At 43.6% G+C, this 16416-nt stretch overlaps 1 protein-coding gene across 1 annotated transcript in view; it reads right to left on the bottom strand.

The window, feature by feature from the left end:
* Positions 1-16416, bottom strand: part of tbc1d14 (TBC1 domain family, member 14) — a 43777-nt gene that overhangs the window by 12876 nt on the left and 14485 nt on the right. Inside the window, exons 5-8 of the mRNA XM_061031861.1 lie at positions 4939-5063; positions 2864-2946; positions 2610-2727; positions 1811-1917 (exon numbers count right to left, since the gene is read on the bottom strand). Coding sequence (XP_060887844.1) covers positions 1811-1917; positions 2610-2727; positions 2864-2946; positions 4939-5063 — 433 coding nt within the window. The remainder of the gene's footprint in view (positions 1-1810; positions 1918-2609; positions 2728-2863; positions 2947-4938; positions 5064-16416) is intronic.

The following is a 16416-nucleotide window of genomic DNA, read 5'->3' as shown; positions in this document are numbered from 1 at the left end:
GAGTGGTTTGAAGTTCCATACCAAGTGTGCGTGTGCGTGTGTGTGTGTGTGTGTGTGTGTGATCTCCATTCAGACTCCAGAACTAATTGAAATGCTGTGCACTACCTTCTGTGCTGCGGGGAATCATTGGACCATGCTACTTCTTAAAAGGCCACTCTTTATTTATCGGTCTGCCGTTAATTTTTAATTTTCAATTACAGAAACACGGACACTAATTGATACACAAATGTGTGTGTGTGTGTGTGTGTGTGTGTGTGTACACGTGTGTATGGACTGTCCTATCCTGTTGAATTGAAGTGCATCAACCAAATCAGAGCATTACAAATCAAAAGTTACCCATGTTTTCTGACCATTAAAGCAGCAGACACTCACACACTCTCAGATACACACTCACACACTCAGATACACACTCACAGATACACACTCACAGATACACACTCACATACTCTCAGATACACACTCACACACTCAGATACACTCACAGATACACACTCACAGATACACACTCACACACTCAGATACACACTCACACACTCACAGATACACACTCACACACTCACAGATACACACTCACAGATACACACTCACACACTCAGATACACACTCACACTCACAGATACACACTCACACACTCACAGATACACACTCACACTCACAGATACACACTCACACACTCACAGATACACACTCACAGATACACACTCACACACTCAGATACACACTCACACACTCACAGATACACACTCACAGATACACGCTCACACACTCAGATACACACTCACACACTCACAGATACACACTCACAGATACACACTCAGATACACACTCACACACTCTCAGATACACTCACACACTCTGATACACACTCACACACTCTCAGATACACACTCACACACTCACAGATACACACTCACACTCTCAGATACACACTCACAGATACACACTCAGATACACACTCACACACTCTCAGATACACACTCACACACTCACAGATACACACTCACACACTCTCAGATACACACTCACACACTCAGATACACTCACAGATACACACTCACACACTCTCAGATACACACTCACACACTCTCAGATACACACTCACACACTCACACACTCTCAGATACACACTCTCAGATACACACTCACACACACACTCTCAGATACACACTCACAGATACACACTCACAGATACACACTCACACTCTCAGATACACACTCTCAGATACACACTCACACACTCAGATACACACTCTCAGATACACACTCTCAGATACACACTCACAGATACACACTCACACACTCTCAGATACACACTCACTCTCAGATACACACTCACAGATAAACACTCTCAGATACACACTCACACACTCTCAGATACACACTCTCAGATACACACTCACACACTCTCAGATACACACTCACAGATAAACACTCTCAGATACACACTCACAGATAAACACTCTCAGATACACACTCACACTCTCAGATACACACTCACAGATAAACACTCTCAGATACACACTCACACACTCTCAGATACACACTCTCAGATACACACTCACACACTCTCAGATACACACTCACAGATACACACTCACACACTCTCAGATACACACTCTCAGAGACATACTCTCAGAGACACACTCACACACTCACAGATACACACTCTCAGATACACACTCACAGATACACACTCACACACTCACAGATACACACACACACACACACTCTCAGATACACACTCACACACTCACAGATACACACTCTCAGATATACACACACACACACTCACAGATACACACTGACGTACCGTGTGTGATGTTGAGCTCGTTGCCCACAGCCAGGCTCCACACCTTCCCTCTGACACTGGGGGGGATGCCCTGCCACCAGAGGTCTCTGACCCGTCGAGACGTACACCTGCAGGAGGGTGAGACGGGGAATCAGACTTTAACACATCAGAGGTTGTTTTAAAAATTCTTCAGCACTCACTGCGTCAATTTAAGATCGCTCCTATGATAGAAAGAGTTGTCTCCTGGCACTTCCGCTTCCCGAGGTAGTGCTTGTTAAGTCTGATTTTAAAAGTTCTGTGTGTTTAATATCTTCTTTTTATCAAAGGAAATATCACCATGACAACAGTTTAAAGGACTCGTGTCCTGGTGTTAGCAGCAGCTCAAGGGGCTAAAACACACCTAGCTAACATTACAGAGGGAAGCAGAAGTTAACTTTGGTAACCTAGCAACAATAAGCACTGGTGAGAAGCGCTCTGAAACTGACGTTTGTTAACAGGATGTTTTGCTGATGTCCCCTCGCTGCACCCTTACAGCTGCAGCTGCAGATAAGTTCACACTGATGGTCGTGTAATGATGCTGGATGTTCGGGTATTTCTGCATATGAAAGGCTAACTTTGACGCACTTTCTTGCCTAAATGACTGGTGCAACATTCTTGATATTGATTCAACTTAACGCTTGAGGCAGACATGAAACTGGCTGCAGAGATTGCATTGAAGTTAAATCAGCTTAACTCCACCAAACAAAATCAACAAACAAAATGTGTCGGCCACTAAAAACTTCACATTTTTGATCTTGGGTCAGTTTTTGTTTGCACTCACATTGTACTCCAGTTGGGTAAGATCTCCTGGTTCCAGATCTGGGCGGCTGTGCCTATGCTCTCCTCCAGTTTACAGCGATCCTCGAGCTGCTTCTTTCTCTTCTGAGCCTCCTTCAGCTCTGCACGCAGGAGAGAGGAGACGAGGGAGCATTTAAAAAAAAAAAAGAGGGACTTTTTAAAAGAACAGGAAACCAGACTGAAGAGAGACTGAAGAGAGACTCCAGAAAACACAGAGAGGAAATCAAACGTCCTCACCTCTCTTCTTGGCCTGGGCCACCATCTCTTCATACTGCTGTCTGTGTTTCTGGGCCTCCTCGGCGGGCTTCGCAGGCAGATTACTGAAACACACAAACATGGAGGCAGAGAAAGGGTTAATACTGTAGCTGTGCGTTCTCCGAGCTTAACGTTCATTATTCATGGAGAGAAAGCTTGTGTGGCATTGTAAGAGAGAAATCAAACTGGAGCCGAAGTGGTCAGCTGTTTATTTGGTAAACGTGGCTAAATGTTGCTTACTTAAATATGTATTTTTTAAAGTTATTTTTTAGGCTTTTCTTCCTTTATCAGATAGGACAGCTGAAGAGCAACAATGCAATCAAACAATATAAAGAAGGTCCTTCATTACGCCGCCTTTGATGGGATGCTAACATGAAAACACAGCTGTCACACACTGTGACCCAGTGAACCTCTCACACAGTTAGTGAGCAATATGAGGGCAAGTTAAGAAATCCAATATTACATATTTTACTGCGTCGTGATTTAAGGTGTTGAGTGTTCTCAGCAGAGGATCTGTGTCACATCAGAATGGTTTCAGTACACAATTACACATAAAAAGTATCACAACATCTCCAATTCTTCTCATAGACATTTACTACTGTAAGCAAATAACCCTTAAAGAGGACATATTCTCCCCCTTCTCCACCTTTTCAAACAGTCCCCTGTGGTCTAAATGAAACATCTGTGCTGTGCTTTGGTCAGAATATAACATGAATCAAGCACCAGAGGAGGTTTGTGACCCTGTATAAACCAGCTCTCTCAGAACGCTCTGTTTTGGTGTGTGTGTCTCTTTAAATGTAATGAGCCCCCCCTGAGTTTTCCCCGTAGACATCACTCCTCTGTAGCGAGAATAAAAATGGCAGACCTGCGCAAAAGTTTTGTTCTAGGCTGGGGGTGGAGTCCATGGGTGGAGATATCAGGGGTGGGTAGGGGATTTTTTTTTACCAGAATCCCACTGTGACATCACAAGGAGAGCACATTTGAAACAGAGCATTTTTCTCTGTGTTGTAAGACTTATGCAGACCACAAACAAAGGACTGGGTGGGTTTATTTCATATTTTGTGGGTCTGTAGACACTCAGGTTACCCAAATATATGTTCAATAACACTGTAGAAGTGGATTTTACATAATATGTCCCCTTTAAAATGCAACAGTGTGCAGAGTGTAATAGATACTTTTCACCAGCAGGGGGAGACAGTAAAGAGGGGAAACAGGTTCACAGCAGAAACTCAAATCTAAGCGAATGTAGTCGTCTCATTTCTTTCCATAAATATCGAATTACACCTCATACAAGCTACAGTCAGCTGTCAAGTCCAGGTAAAGATTTTATTTCAAGATATAAAAGGAAAACATAAGGCCTCTGATGCTTGTCATAAGTAAAAATATCTACCGGGGGGTATAGGAAGTTTAGTGTTCAGTATCTTAAACTGAGGTGTTCTCTCTGATTTCTTCAGTCCAAAGTCAAAGTTCTTGCCCCTCCATTTGTTTGATTATTATCGTCAATGAAGGACGTATTTAGTGCTTTTTATATTTTGAAATACAATGTTTATCCGGACTTAATGGGACTTAAAATGAGTCACAAGACAAATACATGTTTATTAGATTCAGTCTGTGTCGTGTTCGAGGCAACATGCAGCAAAGATTTTCAAATAAAAAAGTTAAAAAATGTTTAGTTGACACGGGAAATCTGGCTAAGTTTTAGGATTGACTTAAATACAATCATACAAATTAAGAGTCTGTATGCTGAAGAAGCTGCGCAGTGGAGCCAGGCTGGAGGAGGGCGATTAAACTTTCAGCAGCTCTTCTCTTTGCCCGTCTAACGAGCGGGGAGGCAGAGAGAGCTGGGACAATAATGAAAGGAGTCTAATGACCCGGCAGAGGAAGAGAGGAGCGCTGATAAAGGAGGAATGAAGAGATAAGAAGACGACAGAGGACGCTTTATTGTTTGATAGAGAACTCCTCCTGCAGGGAGGAGGACGAGGGACAAGGGATAGTCTCAAACACCAAACATCTGAGGCGCTGTGTGTCTCTGTTTGTGTCTGTGTGTGTTTACATACGCAGGTCTGTCCTCCAGTATCAGTGCGGTGGTGGAGAGGGGCTCAAAGTCCAGGTTTTTCCTCACGCTCTTCCTGGGAGACGTCGGGTTGACGGGTCCAGCTCTGCCACTCTTTGTTTCATATTCCTGAAAAACACAAAAGACAAATTAACACACAAAATCTTCAATTATGATTTAATTTAAACCACTTCACAGAGTTCAGTGACTTTCCGAAATCACTGCTGGCAACATGAGCGCCAAAAACATTAGCATTCATAAAAAGGGAAGAAGAGAGAGAGAGGAGAGTTGGTGGATTTGTTTGATTTAAAGTCCTTTTCAAGAATAAGGCCCGGAGCCATCCAGCGTTTTTTGTCTAAGCGCCACAGTCTTTTTTTAAATTGTTTTCAATGAGTACAGAGCGTTTGCAGCAGCAGGGGGGTCGCTGAAAATCTTTCAACTTTTCATCAAGGTGCTGTTGACATCACCTGCGCTCTTTTGAAAACACAAGTTATCCCTCATATTTTTACCTCCTATAAATCATGTCTTGTACCCACATCCTCTTCCACATGCTCCCTGTCTGATTATCTAAACTTAAAAACATGCAGTAAAAAGTAACGTAGCAGTGTGCTGTGTGTGTGTGTGTGTGTGTGTGTGCATGTCTGACCGTGTGTGTGTGTGGACATAGCACTGCACGCAATCTGACAAGACGCTACTGCCTGCAAAGGTCCAACAAGCCAATAGAGGCGACGATACAACATCATCTCCAGCGTCCTGCAAAGTCAAACTGCTGCCTTCCTCGACAGCGTCTGGAGGCTTTGCAGAGAGCGATCTAACAAGTGTTTCTGGTTTGAAAAAAGGAATTTCAGCCCGACAATTAAGTCCAATTCTGTGGGGATTCTTTCTGTTATATAGTCACAAAGTTAAGTAAATATCTGAGACCGTCAGTGGCAAAAAGAAACCAACAGACATAAAAAGTCACACAGGAAGTCTTGACAGCTGTGTGCCGCTGCTCTTTTGGCCTGTGAGTTTTTGTCAGCTGGAGTCTAATGACTCTGCTGCACCTATGGGAGTGTTACACAGGCCGACACAAAGAGAGGGAGCCATGTGACGTGCTCGAGCTCAGGCCTCAGAGCAGTTGAACTAAAGGTCAACCATCAGCTGACTAACAGGTTCAGTGTGTGTGTGTGTTAGTAGCTCTGACTGTGAAACCAGCAGGCCGCTTCAGGGAGCTGGAGGAGCTCGCTCAGTTCAGAGAAGACACTTCATCGTCTAAATAGTTCATTAGGAAGTTACTGTAAATAGGGCAAGTGCAATATGAGCACGCACACACACCGATGTTCGTCCAAAATGGCCTCCGGCGTGTGTTAATTATGCACGCTGCAAGCAATCAGCTTAACACTGTGCGTGCTGCTGCCACATGGACGTCCACATTGATCAGAGCAGGCCACAATAAAGACGAGAAAATCTATTCTACAGAAGGAGTGTGTGTGTGTGTGTGTGTGCGTGTGTGTGTGTGAGATGCAGCCCATGTTATTAATCTGCCGTTGTGTCGCTGCCTCCCGTTGCAGAGCCGCCTCTCTGTTAGCCCTCGGGGAGAAATGAAGGTAATAGAATCTCATTGAATTTTGTGCTCGAGGAGGAGAGCAGAAGCAAAGTGTGAGGAGGGACATAAAAAGACATAAAGCCAGCGTGAATTAATGATAACAGCAGTAACCTTGACTTATAGAGAAGTTCAGCGAGCTAAGTCTTTACAAATTCAATAAAAGTGCCATAAACCAAAAGAAAGAGCCGTAACAGATGCTAGCAGCTCTGCACGGCTCTTCTTAGGATCAAACTGTGGTCCGAGTTTACGGCTAACTTCAGCGTGCTAAAATGTTAAGAGTGGAAAAAAAGGAAATATGGGACTACTTACTAATGTAGAAGTACTCTGTCAAATTGTTATAAATGAGTTGCTTGTTCTAAATGTATCCAGCTCTAAGCTTGCCAACATTACAGCAATCATTTCTATCTAATGCTCAACAGAGGCCGCACACATTTTTGGCAGATCTGGTTCCGGAAGTAAATATTCTCATTCAAATCCTCCATTGACATTTCACAAAATCAAGACATTGAAGCCTGTAACCAAGACAACCAGCTACACCAATACTTGTGACTATAGTATTGTAGTAATGTAGTGTGACGTGACGTGACGTCCCCTTTAAAGTAATCCGGATTTGGTAAACCTAAAAGGAGAAATGATAAAGGTATCTTACTATATGATCAGACATTAAAGAAACATGTTATGTTGAAGTGCTGGCTTCTCTGACAACAATGCAGCAGCCAGTATGTCCTCCTTCTAACTTTAGATTCTGCTCCTGAATGATCTGGATTTGTTTGGACCAGAGAAGGTAGGCGGTTTTAAGGCCCCCCCACACGGCCGTTTTGGACACCCCTCGGTTTACCAGATATGATAAGGATAAGGCAAGAGAAGTGGTTCAGATAGAAGTGATTGTACCCGACCTAAAAAGCCTCTGCATGTTTCTAATAAGCTCCACGAGCAGAAACGTGCTCAAACTAGGATCAATATTGGAGATGCTTTTGAAAAATGGAGAGAGGTTAGAACACAGAAAGGTTTACAGACCCATGCTGGATAAACACTGAAGCTACAGTGTCCACCACATGGTGACCTGCGTGAGCATCGACTCTAGAGGGGGGGGAGACAGCCCCTACAATGTTTAGAATTTAGACTGCAGTACCCATTTTAAACACTAGGTGTCAGAGTTACATATCGCTCCTTTAAATATCTGTAGCTAGATCAGGGTGATCACATCCAGTGAGCTGGATTAGGTGATTAACATACATTATCTTGTATGTTTTATTTGTCCAAAAAGCAAAACAGCAGTCAGCCGTGTCTACATTTATTACTTTGCAAAGACTCATGAAAGGCCGCGGGCAAAACAAGCAACCACATTTCAAAGTCATTGCAGGATCTCGTCTTACTCGACAAGAAGCTGAAGTGGAAGTGGAAAAAAAAAAAAAGGTTGAAAGAAAAGAAATCAGAGGAGAGTGATGTAAAAGAGGCGAGAGGAGACGGGAGAGGCTGAGATTAGAAAGCCTTCGGAAGCTCTCGGGGATTTGTTGTCAGGGGGGAGAGGGGGAAGTGATGCAGGATGAAATGTGGGGAAAAGTGCAGCCGGAAGTTCAGAGTGCTAATGGAAAACTATACATACACTGCTGCTGCAGAGAGCGAGAGGCTGGACTCACTGAAGAGAGAGAGAGAGAGAGAGAGAGAGTAGAGCTACACAGCGGGCAAGTCACCACTTTACTGTGTTGACTTTGATTCTTCTTTGCAAGGTTTCAAATCTGATAAAAAGCCTTTTTACTGACGTTTAATTTGTAGCGCAGTAAGCTGACACTTGTGCAAACAAAGCTAGAAAGGCCCTCCACGTTTGAGTCGATGTCATTAAAGACGTCAGCTAAAACACTTCAGTAAACAAAAACTGACATTTGTGTTTGTGGAACCAGAAGCTTTATGGTTTCTTTGTTTAGCTTAATGCGACGTGTCAGCCTGTGTGTCTTCTGACTTAAATAATGGCTCTTTAGAGGAGCATTTACTGCTCTGCAAAGAGAGAGAGCTAAGAAACTGGATGTAGAAATTCAGTTGATCTGATGACTCACTCTCTATAGACTCTCTGAATTTAACCATACAGCTAAAATATTTAGGGTTTATATTCTTTTTGGTCAAATGCGCTAAGAAATCTGCTTTATTTGGAGTTAAAACTGAATCTGCATTCACCAGAAATGTCTCTAATTATCCATTATTTCATAAGTAAACTGTACTTACACAAAACTAGGATGAGTGTAAACACATGAATTCAATCTATAGACTAGAGTATTTGCACATTCAGGGTGCCATAGTTACTCCCCTGCGCCGTAACACATGAGACAGCATGAATGTACAGACTTAAATGCCAATATTAAACCGAAATGACAGCAGAGCTTTCCTGCGGCGCAGTTGCACAAACTGCACTCTGGAAAGTGTTTGTTATGGACGTAAACAACAGGAAATATTTGTAAAATGATTTAGTAGTCTTCTTGTCTCTGAAGTGTGTTTCAATAACCTGTTCACATCGTGAAAGTGCGCGCTGCGGGTGGATTTAAAAGCACAGGTAGAGTTCTGCACCCTGAGAGAGAACAGATACTGCAGAGAGAGGGAGGGGAGAATTAATCTGGCATCTGTTCAAAGGGCTTTGCAGGAGCTAGCAACAAGGTGAAACACAAGACAGGCGGGACGAGAAGCTGGACAGAGAGAGAGGTGTGTGTGAGAGAGAGGAGGGAGGAGGGAGAGACTTTTCCTCCTGGTGTTCAGTAACGAAATTGGACGGAGATTCTTCCTGGATACATCACTCATTAAGTCTGGTTTGGGGCATAAATGTTTGGACCAGATGATTAGGTAATAAGAGAGGTGACAAGTCGAGCCCGACTGATATAATGTCGGCCGATATCAGCAGATCACATGACTACTGGTACTGGCTCATTTCATCGCTTGTCAAAGAGTTTGATAACATGATTTAAGATCAACAAAATACGTGTGTATATTTATCTCTAAAGATTGAAGATAGATTTAAGAAAGATATCGGCCGATATATCCATGTCTGATTTTTCTCTCTCCCTAATATCGGTATCGGCCCCAAAATCTCTTATCGATCGGGCCCAAGTTACAAGATTCCCTCTAAAACTACTGGAACTGCTGGCAGACTCATTTAAGCTGCACAGAAAAAGTGAATTTTTATATGTTGAGGACTTATCCTTAACACGATAATAACGCCCCATGAGCTGCATAGATTGCCTTCCAGTGACATCAGATTTCTTGGAAAACGTGATGCATTGATTCCTCTGACCTCCTCGCTCCTCATTGTCTCATGCTGCTCAGTTCAGTTAAACCTTCATGAATGACCAGCTGGCAACACAAACAAGAAAGTCTGATTCCTAAATATGATTAAACCTTCATCAGTTGTAGCCTCTCCCCTCCCACTCCCAGGGTGAAACTTTACTCTTCCTGCGTGTTTGGTTTGTAGCTTTAAGCTGCAGGAGTAGCAACCGTATCCCATGATTACCTGCTGCCACAGCAACCAGCTTTGTCACGCTGGCGTTCAGTAAAGTTCTCCAGTTTCCTGGTAGCGATGCAGGAGCTCTCTGGTTGCCTCACTGCACAGACTGACTGACTGTCACGCTGGCTGCTAATGGCCCAAATGATTTAAAATGAAAAGGTACCAGGAAGCAGCTTCTCCGAGAACATGAAGCATGCAGCGCTAAAAAGTCTCCTTTTAGAGGTCAATGCAAACCCTGAGTGTGCAAAAATGACCTAACAGGAAACACTGTTGGTAAGACTGGCCCCCCTGTGTAGCTCTGGATTGGTACCTTTGCATCATATCTGCATGAAAACACTTGAGATGAAAGGCCACAGCGGGGTGTTTACTCTCGCATGCAAAACTCAGCTGTTAACTGGAAACGGCTTCAGGCACCCGCAGGGTATTTTCCACCGCCACTCCAGCACAGAATCGAGTGTGACCGAGTCCCATGGCTTCTGTGCGGATCTATTTGTCTGATTGGTTACGGGTCTGTTAATCACATCTGTAACTCTAATCCCACCACGGTTCTGTAATATAAAGTTATAAAACGTTAAAATAAGTGCTACTAAAGAGGCTCTCCATCCTTTTGATATATTCTGTTACAATCTGAAGGTACAGGAGGAAAGGTTGCCCTCTAAAAGGTTCCCCCCTTTTAGGGAAGATATAGAGGGGGCAATTGCAATTTATGGAGTTAAATATCATAACTTCTGGGGCGCAGTGGTAAGTGCCCCCTCCTCACAGAGTCTGTGGTCCTCCAAGCAGGCGGCCCGGTTTTGAATATGACCAGTGGCTCCTTTCCTGCACGTTGTTCCCCTCTCCCTGATTTGTGATTTCAGACTCTATCCACTGTCCCAACGCTACGATAAACCTAAACTTCTGGTTTTGAGATGTGTCATTGTACACAGACCATTGTAGGAGAAACTGCCTGACCTACCATTCAAACTTATAAATATATTGTTAGTAGAGTAAAGGTCAGAGGTCGTTTCCTCTAAAAAAAAACAAAAAAAACAAGCAGAACCATTCATTTGGAAAAATGTAAAAACAAAAATGAATAAAGCAGAAATCAGTCTTTCTCAGTTATTCAGGAGAGGCTGCGAGCTGAGCTGCTACTAGGCTTGTTTTTGATTATATTTCCCAAACTATCCGTAGTTTGCAATGTTTGTTTGTTTTTGTCCAGGGGCTAATTTATCCTCAGGTTTACTCATGCAACTGAAATGGGTAAAAATACTGAATAAGTCAATTTAATGCTAACAATATTGTTGTTCTTGCGACCCGTTACAGTGAAGCATTGTGGGCTGCGCACTGAGCTGACATTAACTTCCGTCCCTACCCGGATAAAATGATTTAATTGTATGAATTATGTAATTAAAAACAATGGCAATATGACCGTCTAGATGTGTTTTACAATTCCACATTACATTTCTCAGACACTTGTATCCAAGGCGCCGTACATCAGAGAGTCCGTACAACACAAGCGAGGATCCAGAGAGGAGGAAACGACGTCAGGAAGTGCAAACGAACAGCTTCAAGTCTGATCACTAAGGTTGTAGGTAACGAGCTGGGTCTTTAGCTTTTTCTTAAAGGTGCAGAGGGACTCTGCAGATTGAATGGAGTTTGGTAGTTCGTTTCACCACCGGGGGGCGACAGAGAAGAAGAGTCAGAGACTTAGGACCCTGTTGTGAAGGTTGGATCAGACGCCTTTCATTGGCAGAGCGTAGTGGGCGGGAGGGAGTGTAGACCGGGATTATAGAGTTTAGGTAATGTGGAGTTGTTGTCGCTGTTTTGTAAGCGAGCAGCAGAGTCTTAAATTTGATGTGAGCAGTAACTGGAAGCCGGGGAGGAAGCGGAGTGACGTGGTGTTTTGGGGGTTTAAGCCCATGAACTAGCCAGCAGGAAGTAGAAAATTATCCAGTTTGGCAAGCAACTGACCTCTCCAAACTTCCTAGAGACAACGCTACTTTAACGCCCTGACTACATCTCTGATATACTCTCAGATAACATTGTTCCTCATGTATAATAAGTGCAGTTATTTAAATCTCGCTTGGATAGATCGGTTTCAAAATTAGATGGGTTTTTTCTGAACTAATTTCAGAATGAAGCTTTGATGGCTGAGGCTTCATTCACAATAGCTTTAAGAGTCATGATGATCCGCTGAATGTAGGCCGTGCAAACTCTAAAGTCACAGCGCTATCATATCTGGTTACTCACAGGGACACAAAACCACAACTGACACCCGTTTAAGATCTGACACAATACCCCTGAGGTAACTGAATATTGCAGAATCACTTTGACACGATCGCTTAATTGTCACATCCTTTCTTTTTGAGGCATTAAAGCCCCCACACGCCAAGTTGTTTAAGCAAAAATATCCAGACACACAGATGGAGCTAAGAGAGCACGGAAACACTCAGGTTTGATGAGTGTCCCCCACTGAAACACTCAAATGAGCGGTGTCTCTTTAACTGCTGCAGAGATAAGAGAAGGAGGAAATCCCTTGACATGCTTCAGAAATGCAAAATAGAAAGGAGACGTTCCTCTCACACTGCTACACGTGCTTCTGTTGCACTAAGTTGGTCGAGTTGCATGCGATCAAGACGTGTCCTCGGTGGAAATAGTCTATCAACACAAGCTCAAATAAAATTCTGGAGACAACCTGACTTATCACGAATCAAGGATGAAGCGCAGAGCTAAAAGAGACGATTATGTGAAAGCCGAGTCGTCCCCTTCCTCCGCTGCCTCTCGTTCACGCTCCGACTACCGATGCCCTCTGATTCTGCCAGACAGACGAGGAGAGAGACAGTGGGTCACCCGCTTTTCGAATGCTCACTCACCATGAACGCTCCTTACAGACCAGCAGTCCTCCAGTGGGATGAGGGAGGAGGAGGAGGAGGAGGAGGAGGAGGAGGAGGGGGGTTCGTTTCCAGAACCTTAGCCTAGCGTCATTGCTGCTCCTGAGGGCTCAGGAAGGCACCCGAGAGCGAGGAGACAACGAGGAGGTGAAAAAGGAGGGCAGAGGGACAGTCAGGCTGCCGAAGGAGGGACACACCCCGCGTTGGGAATGATGCAGCAGCAGCATGATACCCCTCTATCACCTTTACCGCCCTCTATCGCCCTCTCTCTCTCTCTCTCTCTCTCTGAGCAGTGACGCTGCTCTGAGCCGCTCCGCATCAGGTCTCTCTCTGCTGCTCTGTGTGTGTGTGTGTGCGTGTGTGTCAGCAAATCAGCACGGCCGTGTGTTATTAGTCACCACCGCTGCACTGAAAGAAGCTCTGCGCTCTGCTGAGTCCTGGCAGACATTCTAATCAACCTCAGAGCAATGGATCAGGTTGCAGCTGCTCAGCTTTCTGCTCTCTGAATCCCGTCAGGACCGTACGAACGAGTTATTCATCACCGCAAAAACATTTCCTCGTTTGTTTTAAATTATCTATTACGTCTTTTGAATGTGTTATTTCTTAATCTTGCCTTTGCTTGTGATTTTATGACCTACCTGTTGTAATTTGCTGCCTCTGTGATTTAGAAAAGTTCTTTTAAATGAAGGTTATCATCATTTTTCTGCTTTGCATGATGGATGATTTTTAATAAAGATGCAGTGGATGCTCGACGGTGCCGCTTACAGATAAAAAAAGAAAAAGAAAAAAGAAGTGCACGTCTAAGGAAAAGAAGAAAGGATTCTGATCATCATTCAGAGTTTGAGTTCTACTTGTAATGTCTCAAAAGGCTGCTTCTGAAATGTTTCCATCCTCAGCAGAAAGATTCATGAATGAAACGCTTTCAGGATTTGAAAAAGTTGGAAAATACTGAATTCACAGTCAGAGTCTTTCACCCAATTGATGCAAAAAAAAAAAAAAAAAAAAAAGGTTTAATCCTGCACCCCGGTTACGAGAACACGTCTGGGTTACCACACACTTACTCAGAGGTCACACAGCTATATCCCCCCTACAGCATACATTAAACTAAGGCCTCCAGGCTCACAGCAACACAAAGCGGTTTAAATGACATTATAAAACTGGATTCACAGCGTTCCTCTGAAAGGGGAAAAGATTGCAGGGGGAAATAGTGCACGCTTTGTCTCGTGGCAGCAGAACAATAAAGCAGCAAATAAAGACACACAAACAGCGTGCACACACAGACCCGCCTTTAAACAGCAGCGTCAGAGGGAACACAAAGGGCTGAAAGTCGAGCCGCGTTAGACGACTCCTGAGGTCCAATATAAAGTTACAACCACACAGGAGGTGGACTTAAGATACTGAGCACATGAGGGTGTGTGCAGCAGTGTCTGTTTCTGCGTCCTCAGATATCATTCTGGGGAGATAAATGGGAACAAGAGAGTCAGAATAAGACACTTTTAAAGCCCGTGTGTGACATGTGAAAAAGGCTGATGTGTAAAATGTTTGGATTGCAGGTTTTCCAGCAGCACAGAGGAGACTCTTCTGGGGTCATTAGCAGCACAATAACAGGTTTCCACTGGCTCTAATTACAGGCTGCCAGCTTCTTCTTGTTTATATTACCAGCAGAGAGCCGCTGTGCTCTTTAAACTGGGAAAATTGTCCTCTGCTGCTTTCTGGTTAGTGGGGGGGGGGGGGCTTGTACACCATCAACCAATGACCCTGACATTTTGAATATCAGCTCGCAGAGCAACACAAACGGTTCATCACATGCTCAGGGCATGTTTCTGTGACACTAAAGATAGATTCTGGCTTGAAGAAAAAGTGAAACTGTTGTCTGTAAAATGCTTAAAAAGAAAATCATAGGCCAGTTTACAAACCCCCTAATGATGAGAAAAGTCCATCCTATCGTGTGCTCAAACAGGCCGTTTGGAGATTTTCCCTTCATGACATCACAAAGGGCAGTGACCCCTCCCCCAGGTGGGTGACACTCCCACAGCTAGGTGTTGTTCTGCCCTCTGAGTCTGCCTTCTCACCATAAACAATAGGACATGGAGCGAGAAAGCCCGAGTCACCCAACCCTTCCAGAGAGGGGGCGTGGTCAGACACAGCTCATTTACATATTTAAAGGTACAGACACATAAACAGCCTGTTCTGAGCAGGGCTGAAATAGAGGGGTTTATAGACATGATCAAATACAGGATCAGAGTGGATTTAGAACAAGAAACTTCACACACATGATTTGAGGAGCTCTGAGACTTATTTACACTGGTTGAAGAGGATGAGAATATGTCACCTTTAAAGCAAACTCATGACCCAATAAAATAAAGAATAAAAGCAGAACAAATTGTATTGAAATGCAAATAATCACCATTAACTATAGAAATTCAATAATCATAAAAACACAATAAAAACACTTCATCATTTGACAGCCCTAATTAAGGAAAAGAAATATCTTAAGATTAGAATGACGACTTGTTGGGGGGAAAGAAACAAGTTGTCTTCTCAGCATGTGCCGTTCTTAAAATAAACTAAATGTCACTGATGGGGAGTGTTCACAGCTTTGTGCTCAGCTGAAGCATGAACGTGACGACTGAATGTTCTTGATGATTAAAAGTCCACCTGCGCCCTAAAGTCATTACATAATATATTTAATGTGTTATTTGTCCTGTGCAGGAGTCATAATACTTGGTGGAGTGATCAACGTTAAGGCTTCAGATTCTGGTGGCTCGTCCGTTTGAACTTTGAGCAGAATGAGTTCATGATAAAGTTACCTTACTATATGATCAGACATTAAGGAAATATGCTATGTTGAAGTGCTTCTCTGACAACAATGCAGCAGCCAGTATGTCCTCCTTCTAACTTTAGATTCTGCTCCTGAATGCTCTGGATTTGTTTGGACCAGAGAAGGTAGGCGGTTTTAAGGCACCCCCACACGGCCGTTTTGGACGACCCTCGGTTTGTCAGATATGAGAGCAGTTATCAGGTCAACAGGTGTTGCAGCGATGGAAGCGGGTCAAGAGAAGTGGTTCAGATAGAAGTGATTGTACCCGACCTAAAAAGCCTCTGCATGTTTCTAATAAGCTCCACGAGCAGAAACGTGCTGAAACTAGGATCAATATTGGAGATGCTTTTGAAAAATGGAGAGAGGTTAGAACACAGAAAGGTTTACAGACCCATGCAGAGCTGGATAAACACTGAAGCTTCAGTGTCCACCACATGGTGACCTGTGTGAGTATCGACTCTAGAGAGGAGGGGGCGGGGGGAGACAGCTCTCTGTAATGTTTAGAATTTAGACTGCAGTACCCATTTTAAACACTAGGTGTCAGAGCTACATATTGCTCCTTTTAGCGATATCTATCTAAAAGACTAAATATCTTTGGTTTCCTGAAAATATATCAATTAAACACAAAAAGATAAACAGAGTTGAGGCAGATCAGGAGACAAGTCTAATCTTGTTTAACAGGCCAGTGTTGCTGTTGCTTTCTCAACACATTTCAAACC

This window comes from Labrus mixtus, chromosome 23, assembly GCF_963584025.1.
Source record: "Labrus mixtus chromosome 23, fLabMix1.1, whole genome shotgun sequence".
In the NCBI taxonomy this organism is placed as follows: domain Eukaryota; kingdom Metazoa; phylum Chordata; class Actinopteri; order Labriformes; family Labridae; genus Labrus; species Labrus mixtus.
The sequence above is the reverse complement of the archived record's forward strand: the minus strand, read 5'-3'. Positions and strand labels throughout refer to the sequence as shown.